Source organism: Rhinatrema bivittatum, chromosome 3, assembly GCF_901001135.1.
Source record: "Rhinatrema bivittatum chromosome 3, aRhiBiv1.1, whole genome shotgun sequence".
Taxonomy (NCBI): Eukaryota; Metazoa; Chordata; class Amphibia; order Gymnophiona; family Rhinatrematidae; genus Rhinatrema; species Rhinatrema bivittatum.
The window spans coordinates 423,722,339-423,738,210 of record NC_042617.1 but is presented as its reverse complement, the minus strand read 5'-3'; the positions used below and the strand labels follow the sequence as shown (position 1 = coordinate 423,738,210).

General features: G+C 43.3%; 1 protein-coding gene across 1 annotated transcript in view; it reads right to left on the bottom strand.

The window, feature by feature from the left end:
• CSMD1 (CUB and Sushi multiple domains 1) overlaps positions 1–15,872 on the bottom strand; it is a 4,035,193-nt gene that overhangs the window by 616,666 nt on the left and 3,402,655 nt on the right. The window contains 1 exon segment of the mRNA XM_029596871.1: positions 9,412–9,589. Coding sequence (XP_029452731.1) covers positions 9,412–9,589 — 178 coding nt within the window.

Sequence of the window (15,872 nt, the reverse complement as noted above, 5' to 3'; positions counted from 1 at the left end):
CTGTTATAGATGTGTGTACTGACGCTCAGTTAAAAAGTGAAACAGGATTCCCCTGACCGATTGATAGTAGCTGGAGACCGCCAGCAGTCCCAACCGGAAGGCGTGGACACCTGGTAGAGTGTACGCTCTTATGGCAGCAGATGACATGGCTTACCTTGAATCGGTGATACCCATGTACGCAGGCAGCTGGGCGGGATGCTGAGTCCATCTGTCTACACTAAGGAAAAGGGGATTATCAGGTAGTAATCCCAACATTTCCTGGCGTGTAGCCAGATGGACTCAGAACAAATGGGATGTACAAAAGCTTTACTCCCAGCCTGGGCGGAAGGCTGCCTGAGGCCCATGTAGTACCGCCCTCGCAAATGCCGAGTCCTCCCTGGCCTGGACATCCAGCCGATAGAACCTGGAGAAGGTATGGAGGGAGGACCACGTCGCCGCTTTACAGATTTCTGCAGGAGATAGCATCCTGGATTCTGCCCAAGATGCTGCCTGTGCTCTGGTATAATGAGCCTTGACTTGTAGAGGCGGAGACTTCCCGGCCTCTACGTACGCTGCTCTGACAGCTTCTTTAATCCAGCGGGCGATGGTGGGCCGCGAGGCCGCTTCACCTAGCTTCTTCCCGCTGTACAGGACGAACAGATGGTCCGTCTTTCGTAGGTCTTGTGTAAGTTCCAAATATCTGGACAGCAATCTGCCAATGTCGAGATGGCGTAATAAACGCCCTTCATCAGATTTCTTCAGACCTGCCGTGGTAGGCAAGGATATGGTTTGATTAAGATGAAACTGTGAAACCACTTTAGGTAGAAAGGAGGGAACTGTACGAAGATGGATAGCCTCTGGAGTGATCCTGAGAAAGGGATCACGGCAGGACAATGCTTGTAGCTCTGAGATGCGGCGGGCGGAACATACAGCCAGCAAAAACACCATTTTCAAGGTTAGAGAACAAAGAGACAGGCCCCGAAGGGGTCTGAAGGTGGAACCCGCGAGGAAATCCAAAACCAGGTTGAGGTTCCACAACGGCTCAGGCCACTTCAGTGGCGGACGAATATGCTTGACTCCCTGCAGGAAGCGAGAAACATCCGGGTGCTTGGCGATGGTCTTGCCATCCTTCCTGGGACCATAGCAAGACAGCGCAGCCACCTGAACCTTGATGGAGCTGAGGGAGAGTCCCTTCTGAAGTCCATCCTGCAGGAAATCCAACACAATAGGGATTGTGGTTGCATGTGGATTGGTGCTGTGAGCGTCGCACCATGCTTCAAATACTCTCCAGATCCAGATGTATGTGAGGGATGTGGAAAACTTGCGAGCTCGGAGGAGGGTATCAATCACGGGCTCCAAGTAACCCTTCTTCTTCAATCTAGCCCTCTCAAGGGCCATACCGTAAGAGAGAATTGAGCCGGATCCTCGTGAAGAATGGGACCTTGATGTAGAAGGTCCCAGAGAGGAGGCAGGGGAAGGGGCTCCCCTGCCAGGAGTCTTCTCATGTCCGCATACCAGGGTCTTCTTGGCCAGTCTGGCGCCACTAGAAGGACTAGGCCCCGGTGTCTCTGAATCTTGCGGATGACAGCGCCTAGCAGAGGCCACGGAGGAAAGGCGTACAGTAGGGTCCCTGGAGGCCATGGCTGAACCAGGGCATCGATTCTGTGTGAGCACGGGTTGCGCTTGCGGCTGAAGTATTGGGTACTTGAGCGTTGGACTTGTCCGCCAGTAAATCCATGTCTGGAATCCCCCAATGATCCACAATCATCTGTAAGGCCGTGGGTGAGAGCTGCCACTCTCCCAGATTTAGGCTTTCCCTGCTGAGGAAGTCTGCTGTGGTATTGTCCTTCCCAGCAATGTGGATGGCGGAGATGTCCTGAAGATTCACCTCTGCCCAAGTCATCAGAGGGGCGATCTCCAGAGATACCTGTCGGCTTCTGGTTCCGCCCTGACGGTTGATGTATGCCACCGTGGTGGCGTTGTCGGACATCACTCTGACTGCTCTGTTCTTCAGTCGGTGAGCAAATCGAAGGCATGCCAATCGGACTGCCCGGGCCTCTAGACGGTTGATGTTCCACGCTGACTCTTCTCTGTTCCACCGCCCTTGTGGGGTGAGTTCTTCGCAGTGTGCGCCCCAGCCGCTCAGGCTGGCATCTGTGGTGAGCAAGATCCACGTGGAAATAGCTGGTTAACTTAGCTGGCTAACTCAACTACTCCCAGTTATGCCCCCAGAACACTGCTAACTTACCCCTAGATTCATCAAGATGTGATGTTTTCTCACAGGAGGGGGGTCCCACTATTGCGAGGGGATGTTGCCGTGATAGTGGGGCCCCTCCCCTGAAAAAGCATTATGGCTATATGGTGCTTTCTTTTGTGTCGTGACCAAATACCGCGACAAAAACAACATGGCCCTTTAATGCAATGGTGGCTCCAACCTTATAGGACCACCATCGACTTATAAGGCTGCTGCCCCCCACCAAAAACAAAAAAACATGGCCAAATAGGGAGGTTGAACAGGAGTCCATTCCCCAGACCTTACCTCAGTCACATGAGTGGGGAGGGCCTGGCCAGCACCATTTCAGAAAATGGCACCAACTGGGCTGGGTGCAAGGCTGCACTCAGCCCTGAAGCAGGATCTAGTTTAAGGTAGAGAGTGTTCTGGAGGGGGGGGGGGGGTGGCAGGAGATTGCGGGAGGTTATAGGGGATCCTGAACAGAATTGTTTTGGGCAGTGGGTAGTGGTAGAGGGGCCTGAGGGGTGGAGGTAGTTGTATTTCTCTTTGGGACATGGGACTGGGGAGCTATGTCCTCGGGGGGGGGGGGGGGGGGGGGGGGGGGCTGATGGTGCTGCATGCATAATTTAACATTTGTTTCTATTTTGGGGGATCAAGGATGCCTCGATCAGTAGCCCCATATTGAAACAGGAGTCAGAACTGACCCTCGCTCAACTTCCCCTTTTGGCTGAATTTTTTTTACCAGCCCCTTTAAATGTGCAGCGGGAGCCTTGGGACCTTGTTAAGGTCCCAGGCCTTTCACCACACATCTAACACTTTACAAGGAGGTTATTATTATTTTATCATGGGTGATCACCTTCTCAGTTGGCCATTATAAAATATTTGCATAAAAATGTCTATTAATGAACTTCTTTGCAAACATTTGCATCATTCATGCATGCAAATCACATGCAAAGAAGGTCATTGTAACAGAGGAGGGCATCTGTGTGGAAAGATGGAAAATATTGCATATATCATGTGATATACATGATATAATGCTCATTAGAGCCCTAATGCGGCTTGATGAATGAACCTGTTAGGCAGGTAAATTCTAGCCTCCTAACTTATTATAAAGCTAGAATTTAGCTGGATATGTGCCCAAATTTTCATTTAGCTGGCTAACATCTGAGTTAGTCAGCTAAATGCTTTTGAATATGGACCTCATAAGTTGCAAACTTAACTGTGAAATGTCACGTTTGTTTTGAATTGATAGAGTGCAACCATCCTTTTTATATTTTCTTGAGAAAGTCTTTGTCTTCTTTCTGAGTATGTGAGCTTATTATGCTGAAAATGTCCTCAATATCAACAGTTTACCAAGCTATTTATTAGACAGAAATATATCTGTACACATATGTTGAGAGTCCTATGGGTTTCTCCTAAGAGTAATATCCCATTGTCATAGGGGGAATAGGGATAGTATTATTGTTGGGGAATTGGACTCAAACAGCAACCAACTAGGACCCTGACTTTTAAAGGTCTGGGAACCAAAGTATGGGGGTGACTTGTATGGTACGGCATATACTACCATAAGCTTGCTGGGCAGACTGGATGGACCGTTTGGTCCTTTTCTGCCATCATTTCTATGTTTCTATAGCTCTCCCATGTGGGTGCCAGGAATGGTGAGTCCCAGAGTACATAAAAACCCAGGCACCATGTTAGGATATAGTGGGGCACCATGTGTTTATGACGGCTCCTGTTTATTTTTTTTAAAAATGGGCCCTTGGGTCTCCAGGTTGGATACCTGGGCATGTTAAAATAGAAAGGGTATTTTTGACTTACTTTGATGACTTTTTGGAACCCTTTTGGTTTTAGAGAAGGAAATTATTCCACCCTTCCTCTCTCTGCTTTTAGTTCCTTTTTCCAGGTTTAATTTTACAAATGCCTGTGAGTACCCAAGAGTCTAGGGCTTCAATGTGTTCCTTTTAAAGGGAGAGATGTCTCTCATCCAGAGAGAATCAATGGACTATGGGTAGTCCTGGAGAGGAATTGGATCTTTGTTCATTCGTGGGGGAGGTGGGGGAGGTGGGGGGAGAAGGAGACTGTGAAGAGGATCTGTGGCATCTATCTAGAATTAACCACATTTATATCATCAAATATTGAAGAGAGGTACCAACAGGTAAATAAGGAGAATGACTGAATTAACTGGACCAAGGTATGAGGAATGGGACTTTGAATTAGTACATTTAAATTGGGATATCATCTCATTAATTAACTTGTGGGAGGAAGCTCAAAACTTCCCCATTAATTGGGATGGATTAGAGATGAGAAAATAAATTGGCATTCATACCAGACTAAATTAACTGGAAACTTAAAATCACAGATTTATTCGAAGATCTGAAGCTGTAAAATGGATTGTAAATACCAAGAAATTGTAACTTAATATTTTCATTCAATTTCTATCTTTAATCAGTAAAAGCTAAGTTAGAAACCATCAATTGCTTCCAGAATACTGATGCAGTATACCAGAGACTTTAATGTTTAAAATATCGATTGAACAATGCTCAGTGCCTAGGAAGTAATCTTGCCCCCAACAGAGATCTTGGACTTTCAGAGAGGCTTAACATCATGAAAGGAAAGTTACACATTTAAGTCCATAATTGAAGTGTGGTCTTTGGGGCCCTGTGATGGGAAGCTAGCCCAAGGGTTACACATATATTGGACACATGGTAACAGATTCAAAGTTGAAACTTATTAGCAGTATTGCCACTCAATATGGCTACTATGAATTAGTGCCCTCCCTGTCAGCAGTAAGACACCAGCAGCTGCAGACTTCCCAAACACATCCAGGTCTTTGAAAATGGTATATGATGATTGGCCACAGATGTGGGTGCAAGAACCTTTGTATTTAGATGAAATTCTTCTATAAGGACATCACACCATCCAGGAATTACTGAATATAAAATTCAGCTTTGGTTTGATGAGGATTTAAGAGATCTTTCAGGGATCAAACATACTGACTGCTTCCTCTATACAGTCCAACTTCACTTCCCTCACTCCTTCACTTCAGAGGAGGAGGAAGGGGGTAGGGGAAAAAAAACAGAAGACAGATCCCTGCAGGCTGTTTGCCAGGGGACTTCAGGAGAGGAGGAAGGGGGTAGGGGAAAAACAGAATAAATTTCTCTGCAGGCTGTTTGTGAGGGGAGGGAATGGAACAGAAGCAGAGAGCTGAAAAGAGGCAGGCAGGCTCCCTGCAGCTTTGTTCAAATGATTGAATTAAAAGGCAAAAGGAGGCGCTAGGGACACTAGCGTGTCCCTAGCGCCTCCTTTTAGCTTGGAGCGGTGGCTGTCAGCGGGTTTGACAGCCGACACTGAATTTTGCCGGCGTTGGTTCTCGAGCCCGCTGACAGCCATGGGCTTGGAAACCGGACACCGGCAAAATTGAGCGTCCGGTTTTCGGCCCAACAGCCGCCGGCCCATTTAAACATTTTTTTCTTTTTTTACTCTTCGGGACCTCCGACTTAAGCAGTTATTACTGCTTTTCTGTGCACTTTCCCTGTGCCGGCAGAAACTAGCGCCTACCTTTGGGTAGGCGCTAATTTCTTAAAGTAAAATGTGCGGCTTGGCTGCACATTTTACTTACTGTATTGCGCGGACATGCCTAATAGGGCCATCAACATTCATTTGCATGTTGAGGGCGCTATTAGGTGCCATGGGTTGGACGCGTGTTTTCCTCCCCTTACTGAATAAGGGGTAAGGGAAAATGTGCGTCCAAGGGCAGGTTAACAGTGCGCTCCGTCTGAGCGCACTGTACTGTATAGGCCTGACTGAGAGTGAGAACTTATAGCATTAAAAAAGATATATCTATCCATAGGTTTATGAAAAATTAAAAGAGGAAAATGACCATATACTAATGCCTAAAAAAGATACTTTCTGTATGCTCATGGTATATGCAAATATTAAATGTGGATCACATTGATTATATCAAATAAAAAATGTTTCCAACTCATAAGGACTCCCCCTCAACATCAAAATATTGTCAATGTAACAACACCATAACTATTTGTCAGCCAGATATGTTCAACAAATATAAGATATAAATTTGCCATATCAAGAGCCATGGTGCAAAAGACAATCAGTCTCTAGCTCTGTATGGCCTAGATTCATCATTCTGATATAAATATAGTGGAAAGAAGAGCCGCAGCCAGAAAAGGGGCAGGGGGTGATAGTGTATACCCAGCCGAATCACAGTGGTGCATTTTCACCCACTGGGATTGCAGTCATGGCACACACTATTGCCCCCATAGCACCTCTGAAAAAGGTGTAGCTTATTTCCGGGGCTACTGCTGGCAATAATGTGTAAAACATTATTGCCCACAGCGCTACCAGGCCCAAAATGTTGTTAATCCTGCCTAAACCCTGCCCTAACCCCTCCTCTTTCCCTCATTTTAATTTTTACATCGTGATGTGGTCATTATCACGTGCATTAGGACGGTATAGCATGCAATAAGGCCCTAAGGCATGCGATAATGGCCAATTGTGTTTTGAAAAATGACGCTGTATGTTTCTTAAGACACTGACACTTGGTACCTGCCTGCTGTAGAAGAGAAATGCGGTCTTATCCTGCAGGTATATGATCCTCCTCCTCATTGTTTATTTATTACACCTTTTCCAGCAAGTGAATTCAAAGCAAGTTACAAAGCAACAGGGCCGGAGGTCTACTTATCAACTTACATATAGCCAAAGGAGGAAATTATAAGAACATAGGGGAAACAAAAACCAAAACCAATAGTGATACAGAATAAAACAACACTTTTGAAACAAGGAGCCAGGGATCCATGTTTATGAGCCAAAGGCTTCCAGAAACAGCCAGTTTTCATTTTTTTTAAATCTGGAGGTCTGGTGTTAGCCTGATATCCAGTGCAAGGAGTGCCTGAGAGAAGTAACAGAGGCAGAAAATGTTTTATTCCTCATGCTAGCAAGCTGCAGTTCCTTGGGGACAGGTATTAGTTAGGCAGTGTGCGAAGAGAGTGAGCAGGAGAGTATACATACAGATGGCTGTTTAGGTAGGAGGAAGCCAGGCCATTAATTGCCTTATAGGCCAGAGAAGAAATCTGAAAGAGATATAAGAGGAGATGGGGAGCCAGTGAAGAGATTTTAGGAGAGGGGTTATCCATTCAAATTTGCTGGCATTGATCAAGGATCATGCTGCAGCATTTTGTGGTTCAAAGCACACCATTCAGGCCTTGGCAAGGAGGGAGGGTGCTGGAAGAAGTGCAAGTCTGATGTTCTCCTCCTGTTTGAAAATAATAGGAGCTGGTAAGTGGGGGAATATAGTTGGGATGGGAGGAGGGTAAACTGTGCCATCTACTGCCACCAAAGTCTTTCTTCCTGGGAAGGCAGGTATGAAGGAAAGGAGAAATACACCTTCCACTGCCACCAATGATTTTCTACTGGGGAGGGAGTGTGGAAAGGAGAAAGAAAATGTGTCATCCACTTCTATCAATGCTTTTGAAAGGGTGTTCAGTCTTCCATGGCAATTTGACAAAGATTGGCCAATTCTCTGAGAAGAATGAATTTTGAGGCCCTTACCATGGCCATACAATCATTAAAAGCTGGGAGGGAAGGGGAAACCCTGATTTTAGTTTCTCCTACTGCTAGCAGCAGAGCTATGATATAGTAGCATTCACTGTAAGAGCATACCCTGCTTTCTCCTCTACATCTAAAGCTTTGTTTCTAATCTTTTCTTTAACTCTGGAACTTTGAGGCAAGGAGTTTCAAAATATCTGCTTTCTCTATCTGAAATCCAAGTAGTCACTGTCTACTCCTATTTTCGCTTTCACATGAAAATAATGTTGACATCAATCTATAAAGCAGCCAGTTGGGGTAAGCTGGTTGAAAAAGTGCTGAAACATGATTGGTCCTTTTCCTTCCTTGTCCCATCCCCAATCGACTACTCTGCTTGGCTTTGCTTCTCCTATAGACTTTAATAGTATCAAACTGAGGGGTGGATTCATCAAAATGCGGTAAGTACTGTATGCGATAGCAAAAGGGGCATGTTTTATGCTAATATAACATTTATCGCTAATTACCTGTGCGAAGAGCTAAGTTAGCGCAAATTGCAATCCCATTTTCAGATTCTGCAATAAGTGCCAGACCTGTTGTATTTCCTTCATTCAACCACCAGGGGACCATTGTTAATGGGGAGAGAGAGAAAGAGAGAGAGAGAGAGAGAGTGAGAAAACTCACTCCAAGATGAGATTTGGGCAAGGTTTTCTCAACCTAGCTTGAGGGACTCTCTCCCTGGGTAACATCAAGCTAGGTTGAGAGAACATTGCCCAAACCTCATCTTGGAGTGAGTTTCCTCACTCAGAAGGCCAGCAAATCTTCACAAGAGACCACTGTTCTGTTCGTAGGTGTCACGTAGAATGTCAAAGTGGCCCCTAACTTCCTACACTCATACCTAAACCCCACCTCGAGTTACTAGGTGGGCCTACCATAGGGATACAAATACCTACCTATGGGCCCTGACATTATGGCCAGTCTCTCTCTTTCACTCTCTCTCCCCTAAGGCTCTCTAGACCCATCAATTCACCTGAAATAGGACTTACAGGAGACATTACAAATGGCAATGAAACCTTACCTCACAGCAGCTATCACACAGCCTAATGCAATCCAAAGAGGTGTAGTTAAAATCAGCATTACAGCTGTGCAATAGCTCTTCACAGATAGGCTAACCCAGCCCACTCTCCATCCCTAACTCCTCCTATTTTCTGAATTTGCATCACACCGTACGATATGGTGCGATCGCATGCATTAAACACGTTTTCACATGCGTTAACGGGGCTTTTCGCATGCGATAAGCCCTTAACGCATGCGAAAACGCCTTATCGCATTTTGATAAATGACCCCCTGAATGAGTAAAAAAATGATTTGGATATTTTTGGACCATATACCCATTCTATTTGGCTAAACAGAACAAAAAATGACTTATTGCATTTTTTTATTTTGAGATCATCCAAACGCACATCCTTTACTATATGTGGTGTGAGGCAAGGGTACATATCTATACACATGTTGTTTTTTTTTACGTAGATTCTCTGATTCTGCACTTAAGTCTCAGATACCTCTAGTTATAAATGCAAGACATATCATACAATAATTAGAAATCAATAAACTAAATTATTAGATACTATTCATTTGTATTTTGATAGGCTACATACCATACTGCAATGTAGTCATTCACTGGCTCAGTCTGTAATAAGGTAAAGTTAATATAAATTCCATGGCCCTGTGGTACAGCAATAAGCCATGTACAGTCCTTTGAATTTGGATATTCATCTGGAAATCCTGGGGAATAAACTGTACCATTCAGAGATGTTACATTATATCCACAGGGAGCTGAAATAGAAACATATGTAGAGCAATATTAAAATTAAAGAAGCAAGTCTTCATGCTGTCTCTACCACCAAGATAGTTCCAAATCTTTTAGGTTCCACATATGACTGATAATATTAGAATTCTTAAGGTTGGGCTTTATTCAGAAAATACTTTTTCCCCATTCTATGCCAATGGAAAAAAATCTTCATTCAATAACAGGTTTATAAAATCATGAGTAGTGAGGAATGGTTAAATAGAGGACAGTTATTTATTTACCCTTTCAAATTGTACTAAGACTAAGAGACACTACATGAAACTAACAGGTAGCAGATTGCAGAAAGTATATTTTTCACTCAGCTCACAGTCAAGCTGTGGAATTTGTTGCCAGAGGATGCTGTAAAATGGGGTTTGAAGAAGTTACTAAAGGAAAAGTCAATAGAACATTATTAGACAGGTCAATTTGGTGAAGCCATTGCGTATCTCTGGGAGTCAACAACAAAAGTGCCTATTGTCAATGATTGGTCTATCTGTCTGCCTCAGCCCGCATGCATACTGCAGCAGCAAAACCTACTAATTTAGCATAAAATCGGTAAGGTGTTTGTTCATTAAAGGTTTGGGAGAACCTTAAGTTTTGTTCAGCTTCATCATGATATGGAACCACCAGAACGCCAAACAATTCCGCTGTGTTATACATTTGCATAACTTTTTTTCCAGCTTGTTGATCATTTAACTTTAACCTCATTTTGAAAGTTAAAAAAAATGCTGAAAGCTTATAGTGTTGACAGCTCACAATTGAATACAGTTTTCAGGTTTACCACAACTTGCTGTAATATCTTCAATTCTCTGCCACATCTTAAAATCCTTTTAAATTATTTTTATACCAACTATTCTTATTCTGAACATTGAAACAAACACAGCATTCATTATACAGCCTATTATGCTTAAAAAAAACAGAATAGGTACTCAGATTTCTACTACTAAATTAAATGAATCATATTATAATAAATACTGCTGAATTAATAAAACATTTTTTTCCTAAGTTGAACTTTTCCGTTATGGGATGTACTAGGACAATAAATAATGTGGTACTATAATAATGCATATTTAAATAAAAAATACTGGGGAGTAGTCAGTGGCTTGGTGGGGAAGGAGGAGGGGGAAGGGGAGGGGGAGGGGAAGAGATGCCAAAGATTTTCTAGCAGGTTATCATTCTTCCACTCGGGTTTAATTTGCTTCCTGTTGGATTCAAGGTACAATTACAAACTTGGGGGGTTATTTACTAAAGGTTTATCGCGTGTGTATGCTGCAAACATTCTTTGGCAGGGTTTTAAGCTTTATATTAAAAAATAATTTTCTTCCACATATGAATAATATTATCCTGTGTTGTGTTAAGAGAAATGCATATAAACTATAGGTTCAGAATACTTTCCTATGGCATTTTAAACTTCGATTTTCTAAGTAATGTTTTACCTTCACAAAATTAATTATCTTAACATTTTGCTTCTCATCAACAAACAAGTCTCAAATAATGTCCAGTGATTTCTATTCTGTGTCTAAAAATATATATCAGCAGTCTGTCCATCTGTTAAGTTTCAACCAAATTAATTCTGCATAATGCCTTTTATTTTATTTATGTATTCAGTAGTCCTATATGGAAAAAAAAAGAGCTTTGGGTCAGGAACTATTGTACCTTTTTTCCTGTGCTCTTTCTACTGAGGATTAGTCAACAGCCTGTCACTGCTAGCACAAAATAAATTTCATAAGATAACAAACACAGCTAACACTGTCATCTTTTCAGAGATTTTCAAGAAGCAATATAACGAGAAAGATAACAATAAAGATATTTTCTTCATGTTCTGGAAAACAATCAAAACTTGTCTACCTCGAAAATTCACAAGCCTGCCATATGGATGGCTTTACTCTTGTAGTTTCTAAAGCTGCTCCCTGTATTTCTGAAGCCTAACGAATGCCAAACACTTAATTTACCTGGTTTCAATCATATCACTCCAGCGAGCTGTTTGATGTGCAAGAAAGTGCCAGTTCCATTCAACCAGCTTGTTGGACCCCAGAACTGACTTGATTTAGATACCATGGTCAATTAGCAGCATTTTCAAGTTATTTAATAATAAATTGATATTGTGAGACAATGACTATTGTACAGTACAGTATCACTTTAATAGGAGCCTAGCATTAATAAATTGATATTAAGTCACACTGCAATTTATGTAACTGGACTGTTATCTTTATGCTAAAATAATATCAGTTTCTTTTGTTGTTGTTTTCCTTGTCTCCCTTCTATTTTTTTTTCTATTAAAATTTTCATCTCAAAGTGAAATTAAAGCAAAAGAAATGTGACAATGTAGTATGTAAAATAAATGTTTGAATATTATCCTGACCCAGTTTATATGATAAGTTGAAACAAGCATTGTGGTAATGTCACTATTTAAAGTGCTTTTCACGAAGCAAACTTCTCATTTAAATGCCTATCATGTTGTTTGGATATGATTTAGTTTTGATAGTTTAATATAATGGCTACAGTTCATTCCTATTCCCCTATGCAAACATGCTGAGCTGTATTGCAAAAGTTATAAGCAGGCCTTTGGGATTGTCCTTTATACCTGTGCTTGCTCCTGGCTTTAATTCTTGATTGAATTTTGTTTGCCCTTTTATGATGTTTGTCAGTTAACTCCCTGATGCATAGTTCCATATCAACTGCAAAAAAGACTTATTGGTTCCTACGCTTCTGAAGTCATAAAGATCCATATATAAAGGGTGAAATGTACACAGGAAAAACATGCATGTCTTTGCTTTATCCTAGAGATGGGCAAACAGGTAATGATTTGACTTGATTTCTGATTGGTCTGGTCTATCCTAGATCAAATTTATTTCTGGATTTCTCCACCTAACTTAACCCATCTGGATTTAATTCTAGATTTTCTCTATCAATTAAGATTTTCTTTGGTCTTCTGCTCCCTACAACATTCATAGCTCCTGCTGACAGGAAGATTGTATGCCGGTGACACCCAGTGGCCAAATTTGGTACATGATTGCAGGGATGACTGGACTAAATTAGGGGGTTATTTTCCAACTCGCGTTATGGCCTTTTCACATGTGTTAAGGTGTTTTTGCATGCAAAAAGCACCATAATGCATGGTGCGATGCTAACTTTTAAAAGGGGAGGAGTTAAGGGTGGGATTTTGGGAAAAGTGGGCTGGCTTTGCATTTTGCAAAGCCATATCACACAGTTTTAATGCCGAAAATAACTACACCTTTTTCATTGGTGTTAAGCTGTGCAATATGCCCATAACGCAAATTGTGATTTTTTTCACAAATTGCGTTTTGTGCATTTTTAGGCTAAGGAAGGATTGGAGGAGGGCCATGAGATGGAAGAGAGAGGAAGAAGAAGAGGAAGAGAAAGAGAAAGATAAAAAGAGAGAGAGAGAGAGAGTGCTTCTCGGGGTAGTACCATAGTAAACAGCTATTTATTAGGGATGTGAATCGTTTTAGGACGATTAAAATTATCGTCCGATAATTTTAATATTGTCTTAAACCGTTATGGAACACAATACAATAGAGATTCTAACGATTTATCGTTATAAATCGTTAGAATCGTGAGCCGGCACACTAAAACCCCCTAAAACCCACCCCCGACCCTTTAAATTAAATCCCCCACCCTCCCGAACCCCCCCCCCCCCAAATGACTTAAATAACCTGCGGGTCCAGCGGCGGTCCGGAACGGCAGCGGTCCGGAACGGGCTCCTGCTACTGAATCTTGTTGTCTTCGGCCGGCGCCATTTTCCAAAATGGCGCCGAAAAATGGCGGCGGCCATAGACGAACACGATTGGACGGCAGGAGGTCCTTCCGGACCCCCGCTGGACTTTTGGCAAGTCTTGTGGGGGTCAGGAGGCCCCCCCCAAGCTGGCCAAAAGTTCCTGGAGGTCCAGCGGGGGTCAGGGAGCGATTTCCCGCCGCAAATCGTTTTCGTACGGAAAATGGCGCCGGCAGGAGATCGACTGCAGGAGGTCGTTCAGCGAGGGTTCCGGCGTCTCGCTGAACGACCTGCAGTCAATCTCCTGCCGGCGCCATTTTCCGTACGAAAACGATTCGCGGTGGGAAATCGCTCCCTGACCCCCGCTGGACCTCCAGGAACTTTTGGCCAGCTTGGGGGGGGGCCTCCTGACCCCCACAAGACTTGCCAAAAGTCCAGCGGGGGTCCGGAAGGACCTCCTGCCGTCCAATCGTGTTCGTCTATGGCCGCCGCCATTTTTCGGCGCCATTTTGGAAAATGGCGCCGGCCGAAGACAACAAGATTCAGTAGCAGGAGCCCGTTCCGGACCGCTGCCGTTCCGGACCGCCGCTGGACCTGCAGGTTATTTAAGTCATTTGGGGGGGGGGTTCGGGAGGGTGGGGGATTTAATTTAAAGGGTCGGGGGTGGGTTTTAGGGGGTTTTAATGTGCCGGTTTTGCGATTTTACGTTTTTTCGATTTTTTACGATTTTTCACGATTTTTCACGATATTTTACCCCCCCAAACGGCAACAATACGATTCCCTCCCCCTCCCAGCCAAAATCGATCGTTAAGACGATCGAGGACACGATTCACATCTCTACTATTTATACTACTAAAAGAGGCCTTCCTAGTAACTCAAGGTGAGGTTTAGGTAGTAGTGTATTTTGATGTACATTGATGGACTTGCTACCTGGGTAATATCATGCTAGGTTGAGAGAACATTGTACTAATTTCATCTTTCTGTGAGTTTCCTCACTCCAAAGGACGTCAAATCTTCACAAGAGTGTACTGTTCTGTTTGTACATCTCACTCTGCATGTCAAAGTGGCCACTAACCCCTACATTACTACCTAAACCTCACCTTGAGTTACTAGGTAGGCCTCTTTTAGTAGTATAAATAGCTGTTTACTATGGTACTACCCCAAGAAGCTCTCTCTCTCTCTCTCTCTCTCTCTCTCTCTCTCTCTCTCTCTCTCTCTCTCTCTCTCTCTCTCTCTCTCTCTCTCTCTCTCATCATTATCAGCCCGATACCGCGGGAGAGCGGACGAACGCCCACTCTCCCGGCGGTGCGAGCGATCCAGTATGCAAATTAGGCGACGTGGTGAAAAGGAGGCGCTAGGGACACTAGCGCCTCCTTTTGGCCTGGAGCGGCGGCTGTCAGCGGGTTTGACAGCCGACGCTCAATTTTGCCGGCATCGGTTCTCGAGCCCGCTGACAGCCACGGGCTCGGAAACCGGACGCCGGCAAAATTGAGCGTCCGGTTTTCGGCCCGACAGCCGCGGGCCGAATTCAAATTTTTATTTTTATTTTTTTTACTTTTTTTTACTTTTCGGGACCTCCGACTTAATATCGCTATGATATTAAGTCAGAGGGTGCACAGAAAAGCAGTTTTTACTGCTTTTCTGTGCACTTTCCTGGCGCCGGAAGAAATTAGCGCCGACCTTTGGGTCGGCGCTAATTTCTGAAAGTAAAATGTGTGGCTTGGCTGCACATTTTACTTACTGTATCCCGCGCGCATACCTAATAGGGCCATCAACATGCATTTGCATGTTGAGGGCGCTATTAGGTGCCGCGGGTGGGCCGCGTGTTTTCCTCCCCTTACTGAATAAGGGGTAAGGGAAAACACGCGTCCAGAGCTAGCTAACAGTGCGCTCCGACGGAGCACACTGTACTGTATCGACCTGTATGTTAGTGGCTTAATACTATGAAGTTTAGTGAATTATTCCCTAAGTGTCTACCTTGCTGCATATCCCTGTGAGAAATGAATATATATAGCCCTAGCCTTTCACTATAGGGAAAGAAGCATATATGTCTTCAAATTTAACTCCACAGAACTGCTGGATGATGTCTTCTAGATTAAATAGGCTGAAGTTGTAAGGATCAATGGATCACCATTTTTGAAGTTTGAGTTCTGTTTTTCTTCAATAACATACAATACAATTTATCCTTAATACAGAATTTCTTCTCTTTTAATTCTGTGCTCTTTTCTCAACATTATTCTTTTTAAGTATTATTTAAAAAAATATTCTTTATTTTGTGGATAAATGTACCGTAAGTGCTCTCAAACTGTAGATTCAAAGTGATACTGCAAATGTTAAATATGTCCATCTATCTATCTATCTAAAGGCATAACAGCTCACCTACTAGTTGACCAAATGGTAAGAAGTTTAATCATGGCCATGGCATCTCTCCTTTTGAAAATGACCTTGCTCTGTTAAGGATAAGATCATCTTTAAAAGGACAAAATTTGAAAAGTACTCCACATCTCTGTATATGCAGTGCTCTCTCTGCTTTC